At 51.2% G+C, this 10,647-nt stretch overlaps 1 protein-coding gene across 2 annotated transcripts; it reads right to left on the bottom strand.

The window, feature by feature from the left end:
* Positions 1–6,632: 6,632 nt before the first annotated feature.
* On the bottom strand, positions 6,633–10,302 carry LOC148162632 (serum amyloid A-1 protein). Of its 2 annotated transcripts, none has more exons than XM_088018133.1 (4): positions 10,260–10,302; positions 9,552–9,643; positions 7,176–7,314; positions 6,633–6,795 (listed from the first exon to the last, which is right to left on the bottom strand). In XM_088018133.1, the coding sequence occupies exons 1-4, from the start codon at positions 10,280–10,282 to the stop codon at positions 6,633–6,635; spliced, it is 417 nt and encodes a 138-aa protein (XP_087874259.1). In that variant the 5' UTR covers positions 10,283–10,302. The 2 variants fall into 2 exon arrangements, with proteins under 2 accessions (XP_087874259.1, XP_087874260.1); XM_088018134.1 differs by lacking the exon at positions 10,260–10,302 and adding an exon at positions 10,102–10,154 and having other exon boundaries at positions 9,552–9,661.
* Positions 10,303–10,647: the final 345 nt, after the last annotated feature.

Raw genomic sequence — 10,647 nt, 5'->3', positions numbered from 1 at the left:
CTTTCCCTCTCAGAAGTGACCTGGTTTACAGAAGACATGACACGGTCCCCCTCCTCTAATAGCCCCGTGTGACCAGGCTGTGGAGACGCCTCGGAGACCTCCCTTTTCTCTGTCACAATGAATTTAAGTGGATGAGAAGAACACCAAGCCTACGAAGGGCCAGAAACCAAAGTTAGAAAAGACGCCCCACAGAGTACCCTGATCAAGCGAGGATGGGAGGCCTAGGGTCCAGACTCAGAGGGCCAGCAGAAAGAATGATCAACAGTTTCATGACTTTCAAATGAGAAGAATAACGTTACCTACCTGCGAGATTCGCATGTATAAGAAAGAGAAATTTGGTCATTCAAATGATGAAAATAGGCCTCATCTATATTTGGTCTTTCACAGTGACTGCCTCCCACACCCTGGGAATTTCCTAAGTGTTGACAGGGACAAAGGTGTCTTTACCTTTGTTACGATCAGAGGTGACATTTGGACCTCACCTAAGGATGGGGGCTGATTGCCAGGAGGCCCAACCATGTGATTAGAGGGACCTTTCACTCCCTCCTCCTGACTCCCAAGGACAGGTCAGGGACTGGAGGGTTGACTCAATCTCCAATGGCCAACGATTTAAGTAATCCCTGATGCAATGAAGCCTCCATAAAACCCCTAAAGAACTGGGTTCAGAGCCCTTGCAGGCTGGTAAACATATGGAGACTCGGGAGAGTGGCGAGCCTGAGAGGACTGGGGGTCTGTGACATTTCACCTTTCCTGTACTTTGCCCTTTGTATCTCTTCCTCTGGCTCTGGATTTGTATCCTCTTTTATATCCTTTGCTAAACTGGTAACTATAAAGACGTGCTTCCCCAAGTTGTGTGAATGGTTCTGGCACATTAAACGAACCCAAGCAGGAGGCGGTCGGATCCCCCAATCTGCCTGGGATCTGTCAGAAGCACATAGAACAGCAGGGGCTTAGGATTGACATCTGACTGCCGGAGGGGAAGGGGAAGGATAGTCTTGTGGGTCTGAATCCTTAACAAGTGGGACCTGTGCTACCTTTGCGTAGAGATGTCAGAACTGAGTGGATGTCTTGCACACCCTGCTTGGTGATGCGTGTGGCGCAACCCCGCAGACCCTGGAACTGGGTGTGGGACCCTAAATCACCGCCTCATAGGGTGGTCGTCGGGATGGGGTAATTAAGGCTGAAAGGGGCTTCGGTCTGTTCTGAGCACTTGTACTTAATACACTGAACTCTTCTGCTTAGCCAAGACAACTCATAGTACTTTATACATTGCCAGAGACAGGAAGATTATTTAAAAATTGTTACGGAGGCCACACATCATGAACACTTTAATAAGTAAGATTACCATGCAGAGTTCCATTTTTAAAGATCCTGGTTGAGGGGCGCCCGGGTGGCTCAGTCGGTTGAGCATCTGCCTTCGGCTCAGGTCACGGTCCCGGGGTCCTGGATGGAGCCCCTTATTGGGCTCTCTGCTCGGCGGGGAGCATGCTTCTCCCTCTCCCTCTGTCTACAGTTCTGCCTACTGTGCTCTCTCTCTGTCAAGTAAATAAATAAAATCTTTTAAGAATTAAAAAATAAATAAATAAAGATCCCGGTTGAAATTTTCAGGACACAGCAACATCCTTTCAAGTGTTTGAAAGTGTTCCTTCTGGGTGTCTCTGCAGATCCCTTTGTTAGAAAGAACTGTGGGCAGGACAGTGTTTGTGATGCAGAAAACAAGCTGGAGAGCTTGCAGCTGTGCAAGGGAGGAGGGAACATTCTCTCCTCACCTGGGCAGGACTGCGTCCCCAGCAGGTAGAAGGTCCTGCAGTTATCCTCAGCCTAAGCCCTGGAATTCTACTGGATAGCACTGGGAGAAAGAAGGCCTTGAGGAGCTCAACACGGTACCACGGGGAACAGAGCGGGCCAACGTGGGTTCCTGAGCAGATGGAATATTGACCGTGTCATCTTCTGCATCTAAAGGCCCCCATTGAGTTAAACAAGACTTGATCTGGATTTCAATCTGCATGAGTTCCTTTTATTCTTAGGCTTCACATTGTTTTTTTCAGTAGGAACTACTTGTTTAGTATCCGGGTGAGAACATTTGTGGGCATCCTTCGAGGCTACAATTCCTGTACTATTTACAGTAGTGCTGGTTTTAAAACAAATACTTACTATATCCAGCATCGTAAGAATACATTTTGTAAAACTTAAGTCAAGAAAATTTTAACAGAGTGTATCAGTGGAATAGACAAAATAACGTCCTCCACCAAAGATGTTCACGTCTTGCCTTTTTTTAAGTTTTATATGATATCCTTTGATAAACAGTAATTTTTTAAATTTTCTTTATTTAAGTCATCTCTACACCCACATCCTAGGGAGAGCAACCAAAAAGCAGCCAGATCGCGTGAGCCCCAGGGCTGACGACGAGGTAGCAGCGCAGGCCTGTGCGATCAGCACCGCCTGGTCACATCCCCCCTTTGGACACTATAGAGGAGGCCCGGACAGGAAGAGAAGGGGCCCTCGGGCACTCAGGGGGTCTTCTAGAGAGACCACTGAGGTTGGGGGAGAGGCAGTGGCTGCGCCAGGTGGGGCGACACCATCTCCAGAGACAGGGCTTGGAACGTGGGCCGCTGTCAGGGGCAGCCGTGGGCACACCTGCTCCTCTCTGGGGAGGCCCTGCACATCTGGGGGTGCTGGTGTGAAGCTCAACTTCACCTCAGGAGCACTGCCGGCACACTTGGTGATGAACACTAGCTCAAAGCCCATTATTACTTTCTGGTAAACATAATGAGAGGGGACCTGTATAAGTTTACAGGGTAACACCATATTGCATTATTTCTAAGATACACATTTTTTTTAAAGATTTTATTTATTTATTTGACAGAGAGAGACACAGCCAGAGTGGGGAACACAAGCAGGGGGAGTGGGAGAGGGAGAAGCAGGTTGCCCGCCGAGCAGGGATCCCGAAGCGGGGATCGATCCCAGGACCCCTGGACCATGACCTGAGCCGAAGGCCGTCGCCTAGCGGCTGCGCCACCCAGGCGTCCCTAAGATATACATGTTTTAGTATGATTTTCTGAAATTAGGACGTGTCTTACATTCACTGATGACCAGGCAGCATTCCTAAAATAATTGTCATTGTTTTAGGAATCCTTAAATACATTTATTTTGTGTATGCTTTTCCTGTTTTGTTTATACACAAGAGTGATATAAGATAAAAATGTATACCTAAGAAAGTCGTAACATCTCTTTCATTACGTGTAAGATAAAAATGCTGAGTGATAAGAAAATATTATATCCTAACTTAATTTGTAGCTCTCTTGTTGGTGGTAGAGACATAATAATGCATCTTTCAGTCCACGGATGCTTGGACTCAGAGAAATGCAGTGCAGGCTTTTCCCCTCCTCTGCTCTCACAGAGCACTCTCTGCTAACTTGTCCTTCTGATAGTCGGCACGGTTTTCTGGAAGTTCAGATATTTATTACTCTCTCCCAGGTTTCTCCTCAGAAACCGTAATGACTAACAGTTTATTTACACTTGAGGTTTCTAATTTCCATTTCTATGAGCGAGAGTACAAGGCACTCCTAGAGAAAATTAAATATATATTCTATGATAAGGTAAAATATTGTCAGTTTTCCTAGTACCTTAGCGGAGATTTTGATGTAGATTACATAGTCAACCAAAGTGCCTCCTTACCACGTTCTCCAGATCATGGCCTGTACCAGACATCTGTACCTGCTACAATCCCAGGCACACTCCCGCGTCTGTCCGCTTTTGAACAATTCTTCCTCTGCATCATTCAATCATTCAACAAATATTCATTAAGCAACTACTATCTGTGACCTGCTATGACAGGTACTGAGGATACAAGGCTGACACATACAATAAGAGAGACCTACTTTCTGCCCTTGGGTCTCCGACCTACTCACCCTGAAGACAGACCGGTAAAGGGGCAAACACAGTGGAGTGTGGGGAGGGCCAGGGTTGGGGGCACAACAGTAGGTACACCTGGCTTCCTGCAGGGCCCTGTCCTCCATCTCAAGTGCCGTCCCCACTCTCTTCAGCTTTCTTCCTCAGAGCAGATGCTTCTGCTCCCTTTGGCATTCACCCCTCTGCCCCGTTGGCTCGATCCCAGCCCTCTTGCTTCCCCTTGAATTTGGGCAGCTGCTCCTCCCCCCTACTTTCCCCTCAGTGTGTGCAAGCAGAAGATGGTGGCGTGAGATAGTTAAAGGGTTTGGAGAATACATCCTCCATCATAAAATCCGTACCCTGTGTAATTGTCCTACAAATTAAATGCGAAATACTTTCTCAGAGGAAAAGTGGAGGGATTCTGTGACATACACCTGCCTGGCACAAATCGTTAGAGGTTGTTTAGAGAGAAGGAGAATGCTAGGGGTGGAAAGTCAGATCTACGTGAAGAAAGGGAGAACGTTGAGGAAGGCGTGAGGCAAGGTAAAACAGTATTAATAACAGCCCATACGTTCCCCTTAGGTCACTTCAGACGGCACCACACTGCAGCCTGATCCCCCCCCACCCAGTGCCCGGAGCCTGCTCTCACCAGCCCGTGGCCATCCTGGGCCCTGCACCTGTTCCTCCTGCCCCTGCCTTCTTTGGCATAGCCTCACTCCTCTCAGACCAAGCCTCAAGCACGGCAAACCCCTCCCCTGCTCTGCTATCAGTGCTTTCTGATAGGAACTCTAAGTGCTCTTGTGGCTAACCATTTTATATCCACGCTTTTCTTTCCCCCTTAACAAACAAATGCAATTTCTCTTTCCTCTATAAAACTGTATCATTACCCTTCTTCCCTTAGGAGTTCTCCTCAATTTCTTTTTCAGAGAGGAGTCCTAGGCCAGTTGTCAATCTATATATGCGAGCTCGCCCTGTTTCTGACACTGGAGTAGGACCATGCCAACATGTCCCTTGGGCCCGCTGAGCATGGCGCTAAGCCTTGTCGGTAGAGGGCGCTGCAGGGACAAGCAGGAAGGAGGACCTCTCCCCCAAGTCCTGGGAGCCTGGTCTCCTTCTGGCTCCTGTGGTGCTCTTCTCAAGTGCAGGATCCCCAGAGGCACTCACCAGAGGGCGTTTCCATGGTATCCCACTGAAGTTTCTTGACAATTTCTGAGACCCTTCACTGGGTTTCCAGGGTGATCTGTGGCGCTCTGCCTCTTAGGTGGGTGCCTAAGCCTATACCACCGACTGAGTGACTTAAACCCCACAAATGTATTTCTCCTCTTTCTGGGAGGTGGGAGGTCCAAGATCAAGGTGCAAACTAATCTGGTCCCTGGTGGCAGGTCTCTCCTTGGCTTGCAGATGGACACTTCTAGCTGTGTGACAGGGCACAGAGGAAGGAGCAGGATCTCTAGTATCTGATATCATAAAGACGCTGATCCTGTCAGACCAGGTTCCACACTTACGACTTCTCTTCACCGCCATTACTTCCTTAATCCAGTAGGCAGCCACAGTGGGAGGTGGGGCTTCAACATATGAATGAGAGGCGGGGACACAGTTCAGTCCAGAGCACTGCCCCTCGCACACCAGTCTCGGGCACCCGGACAGCATCTTCCCCTGACCCCGTGTGGGCTGCCTCCCGGTGAGCTTGCAGCAGCCCCAGCTCCGTTCCCAGTTCCACTGCCGCCTTCAGAGTTTCCTGCCAACTGTCCTCCTGCCACCTCAGTGGGGGGAGTCCTTGTTTGTGGGCTGTGCCTTGTGACACCCAGCATCTCTATGGGCCATCCAACGGGCCACAGAGTTTCCAACAAGATCCACAGCTCAGCATTGTGTATCCTGTACCCCTTAGTGTTTTAGTCATGTCCCAGCTAGAATTTCCCATCTCAAACGACTACCTGGTTTCTGTCCCCTGAGTGGACCCCAAATGACAGAGGGGGCTTCTCTACCCTGCTCGCTCCTCACCACCGCTTCCCCAGTTTGGATTCTTTAAGGAGCAGAAGCCGTGAGGAGAGAGTCACCAGTGTGGTGGCATCAGGCCTTCACTTAGGCTTGAAGTAAGGCAGTGAAATAAGGTGGAGAAAAACTGCCTTGGACGCCTTTCTCAGATGGCAGGGAGAGAAACTCGTTCTCATGGGTTTTGGATGTGCTCCTGAGAAACCAGCAGAAGATCAAGGTGACAGTGGCCTGAGACGGATGCCACAGTCCTGTCCTCCCACGGCTGGGTCCCCTGCCCCCAGGGACAGAGACCACTGAGGATTAAAACAAAGGGAACCAGATGCTGAAGACAGAGAAGGTAACAGGACCCCACGGACAGCAGTGAGGGGTAACCCCTGTTACCCCATGGAAGGGCTTGGAAATAGCACCAGAGCAACCAGAGGGGCCTGGACGAGGGAGCGGGTCTGATCGGAGAGGGGTGGGTGCTGGGCGTCTGTCCTCTGTCATGCTGAGATGGTCCCCCTACACCAAACCCAGGGGCCCGGGCTCCACCCACACGGGGGTGTCCATCCATCTCCCCTGGGGGACAAACGAGCAGTCCTCACACCCAAGAGTGAGTGACACACTTTTCGACAATCTCCTCAAGCATTTATTAGACATTTTAGGTGCCCTCCACCAGCCTCCGGGGACAGAGTACTCAGTGACGGGGTGACCCTGCCCTCAAGGGACTCACAGCCCGTCTCCTGAGGGCAGAACAAGGAGGAAGCTCAGTACTTCTCAGGCAGGCCAGGGGGTCGGAAGTGGTTGGGGTCTCCGCCACTGCGGCCCCATTCATTGGCAGCCTGGTCAGCCTTCGAGTCCTCCGCTCCGTGGCCGCTGTCTCCATACTTAAAAAAGTCTGTGACTCTCTGCAAATTCTCTCTAGCATCGCTGGGATGGAGGAAGGCAAGTAAGAGATTAAGTAGGGGCTGAGGAGCAACATCCCCCCACCCCACCAATCTCTCTTCGTCCCAAGGGATGGCAAGAGGAGCCAAGAGCGGAGGGGCTGAAATACTGACCGTGCTCCAGGGACAGCCCAGCTTAGCCCAGGCTGGTCCGCTTTCCCTGCAGGAGGGCGGGAGTCACCCATTGCCAAGGGCCTTGCTCTGGCTCTGTCAGCCACTCAGACCCCACACTGGGCACAGAGGGGAGGCGGGGCAGGAGGAGGAGCCAAAGTCTCTAAGGAAACTTCTCTAGGGCTTGTCCCCTCTTGGCTAATAATGGTGCCCAGCTCAGCTTACCCATCCCTGCATCCCCAGGGACCATGTTACCTGATCTTTTCAGCAGCCCAGGCACCCCCAGGGCCCCTTTGTGCAGCATCATAGTTGCCCCGGGCATGGAAGTATTTGTCGGAATTTTTGTAATTGGCTTCTATCATGTCAGAGTAGGCTCTCATCATGTCCCAAGCCCCTGCAGAGAAAAGGATCAGGCAAAAGAGATGTCAGGTGGACAGAAAGCCCTTGACACACCCTCGTTCCGAAGAATCAAGGAACAGCAAATCTAGCACTGACTCAAAATTTCTGCCCGTGCTGCCAGCACCCTTGGGCACCATAGGCTGAGAAGAACAAGTCTTCCTGCTGGTTGGTTCCCCAGGTGTCGCCAGCGAGGGGCTGCGGGTGGGGCACAGCTGTGTTGCACCTGTGTCTCTGACCCTGTGCTATCTCTGGGCTCCATCCCCTTAGGGCTCTATGTGAGCTGTTCAAGGAGAGGAAGGAAGAATTATAGAACAGGATTTCTCAACTTCAGCACCACTCAGGTTTGGGGCCAGATAATTCTTTGTTGCTCAGGCCTGTCCTGAGACTGCAGGAAGCGTAGCAGCACCCCGACCTCTGCCCACTAGATGTGGGCAACGTATTCTCCAAGGGTCACAACCAGAACAGTGTGCAGACATTGCCGAATGTCCCCAGGCACAAAATTGCTCTTGGACGGGGAGCACTGCTGGAGAACGAAGCCAAAGATGATAAGATCCAGGGGACTTGGGTAAGTTAGCAGGTGACAGGAAGGCAGATCCTGAGAAAGGCTCAGGAGTACAGTGCTTCTGCCCAGAGTCCTAGGAAATCTATTCTTGCAGCGGGAAGGCACGTGACTATGACCCGAGTCCCTCTGAGTGTTAGGGGCATAAATGGCATCCTGACAACTTTCTAAATGGACCATACCAATGATGGGGGCGGCTCGAGGGGGCCGGCGCTAGAGCCCTGGGCCATGAACCATCCTTAGCTCCACTTTCTTTTTTTTTCCTCTTTAAATTGTTTTAATGTTATGTTAATCACCATACATTACATGGTTAGTTTTTGATGTAGTGTTCCATGATTCATTGTTTGTGTGTAACACCCAGTACTCCACGTAGAACGTGCCCTATTTAATACCCATCACCAGGCTAACCCCCACACCCTCCCCTCTAGAACCCTCAGTTTGTTTCTCAGAGTCCATCATCTCTCATGGTTCATATCCCCCTCCAATTTCCCCTCCTTCATTTTTCCCCTCCTGCTATCTCCTTTTTTTTTTCTTAACATATATTGCATTATTTGTTTCAGAGTTATAGATCTGTGATTCACCAGTCTTGCACAATTCACAACGCTCACCATTTTGCTGCACTTTCTAATTACCGGGGTGCTCTGCAAGTTTTGGAGGCCAGGTCACCCCCCAGGTCAGTTCCCTGAGCCTCTCGGGGCGGGGGCGGATATGGATCTCAGGCATCCGGGGTTTGTAATGCTGTCCTGGTGCGTCCGACACATAGTGGAGGTTGAGAGCCACCCAGCTTTCGGGAGTCGTACTCAGATACATCTACCTGGCAAGAGCTCTGAACTCAGGCACAGCTGGGTTCCACCCTCTGCTCTGTGACCTGCTGCCTGGAGGTTAGTCCCTGACAATGGACTCAGCTGCTCTAGCAAGCTCCCCTTCTTGTGGAGAAGATGCCTGCCTCACCTAGGGGTTTTGAAGCCATCGTAGGCGAGCAACTGTCCCAGCCTGACCAGTACTGTCCCTGTTTGCCTCGAAGCCCCCCAGTTAGCACGGACAGTGTCATGGAACCCTCCCCAGACCCGGGCAAACCAGCATAGCTTGTCACTCTACATTGCATGAAGGTGCTGAATTCCAGTGCAGGCTCGAGAGATGTTATTCGTGCCCCCGCCTTTTTTTGGTCTGGTTAAGGGCTAGGAAAGGGTAGGAAACAGACCTCCCAGGGACAGCGTCACTGTCAAAAGGAAGCATCAGTGAGAGCTAAGCTGAAGGTGTCTGTAAATTATCCCATCAGGAAATGGCAGGAAGGATGGAAGGGAGGCAAGGGGGAAGGGAGGAAGAAAAGAAGGAAGGGCTGCTGAAGGGAGAGAGGGAAAGGAGAAGAAAAGGTGGACAGCTTTAATCATACACTGTGCCTTTTGTCTGCAGGAAATTTTATGCCATTTCAATACTTATTCTGCCTCTTCAATTCAAACTCACCCTTCAGCTGGGAATGATGATTGCTCTTTCTCTGGTAATGGATGGACACAAATCCTGTGATTTCCGACTGGGTTGATGAAGAGCTCCCCACACCCTGGGCACATTCTACCACATGGGGCAACACAGCTCACAGAGCAGCTACAACCCTTGAAAGTGCTCAGGGCAAATCCTAGTGGGCCGTGGATGCCACCCCCGTCCAGCGACCTTACCTTGAGCAGCCTCACCGAAGAAAGCGTACCATTGGCTGCTGACACCCAGGGCCAAGGAGCAGAAAATGAGGCCCGTGAATAGCTTCATGGTGCTGAAATGAAGGAGAGGGTCAGGGGGCAAGGACAGAACCCTCACCCCCCCTTTGGGTTTGGCAGGTCACAGAGAGCATGGTGCTCATTCCACTTGTTCTCAGTAGACTCTTCAGGTCCATGTAGGATAGAAACATTTCAGTAGGTCCTGACTCGGAGCCACAGTCCTTGGCTGAACCCATCAGCCCTGCCCCCCAGGGCTGGCTAAGAGGTCCCCAGTGTAGCACTGATGGAGAAACAGGGCAGCTGGGACCAACCTGTCCCAGCCTAGAGCAGCCTGCCCTCAACCAAAAAGCTTATAATCAACCAGTCTCCCGTGTGCCACTCTGCAAGCGCAGACCTCATACAGGACAAATACAAAGAGAATAATTATTTTGAAACCTGTTGGGAAAGAGAAGAGAATCTGGTGGTTTTTTCAACCAGTCCCTCCCTGGAGTAGCCCCTCACCTGAGTTCCAGTGGAGCAGAGCTGCTGGTCCCTGCCTGCTGGGGAGAGGTAGCTGCTATTTATACTGAGCCCTCCCTGCTGGGCACACGGGAAGAGAAGAAAAGCCAGACTTGGTGCCTGGAACAGTCTCCCCAGGTCATGGCCCCTAGAGACCTGCAAAGGAGAACTTACTGGACGCCCGTGGTTTTCTTCATCCACAGGTCAATTCCCGGTTGTGCAACCCTGAGGAAAAAATGTGAGCTGGTTCTGCTGGCAGCCGGGGCTCAGGAGGAGGGCCCCGCTGTTGGAGTTGGAGGGGCTGTGGAGAGGAAGGGTGTGGAGCACCAGGCGGGTGGCCTGCCGGTCCCTGGAAGGTTTGTGGTTAGAGGAGGTCTCCTCTAGCCAGGACCTTGCTTTAACTGGTCAGTTCCTTAGGATGGTCCCTGCCGGGCCAGATAGCAGATGTGCCAGAAATGACACCCTTTGAGTTCTTGCCTAAAGCTCTTGAGCTTCAAAATGAACAGGGCAGCCCCACCAAGTCCCTTGGGTGCCCTGAAAGGTCCTTCCCCCAGTCTGTGTG

Source organism: Eumetopias jubatus, unplaced genomic scaffold (assembly GCF_037043125.1).
Source record: "Eumetopias jubatus isolate StellerSeaLion01/CBP00866 unplaced genomic scaffold, mEumJub1_p1.0 scaffold_13, whole genome shotgun sequence".
NCBI classification, from domain to species: Eukaryota; Metazoa; Chordata; class Mammalia; order Carnivora; family Otariidae; genus Eumetopias; species Eumetopias jubatus.
This window is presented reverse-complemented; position numbering and strand designations above follow the sequence as displayed.

Excerpts from the sequence above, each read along its gene's own strand:
- LOC148162632 (XM_088018133.1), bottom strand. The coding sequence starts at position 10,282 with ATGAAGAAAACCACGGGCGTCCA. Across the intron at positions 9,644-10,259 it reads AAGAAAACCACGGGCGTCCA|CACCATGAAGCTATTCACGG; the intron begins GTAAGTTCTCCT and ends CCTTCATTTCAG. Across the intron at positions 7,315-9,551 it reads CTTCGGTGAGGCTGCTCAAG|GGGCTTGGGACATGATGAGA; the intron begins GTAAGGTCGCTG and ends TTTTCTCTGCAG.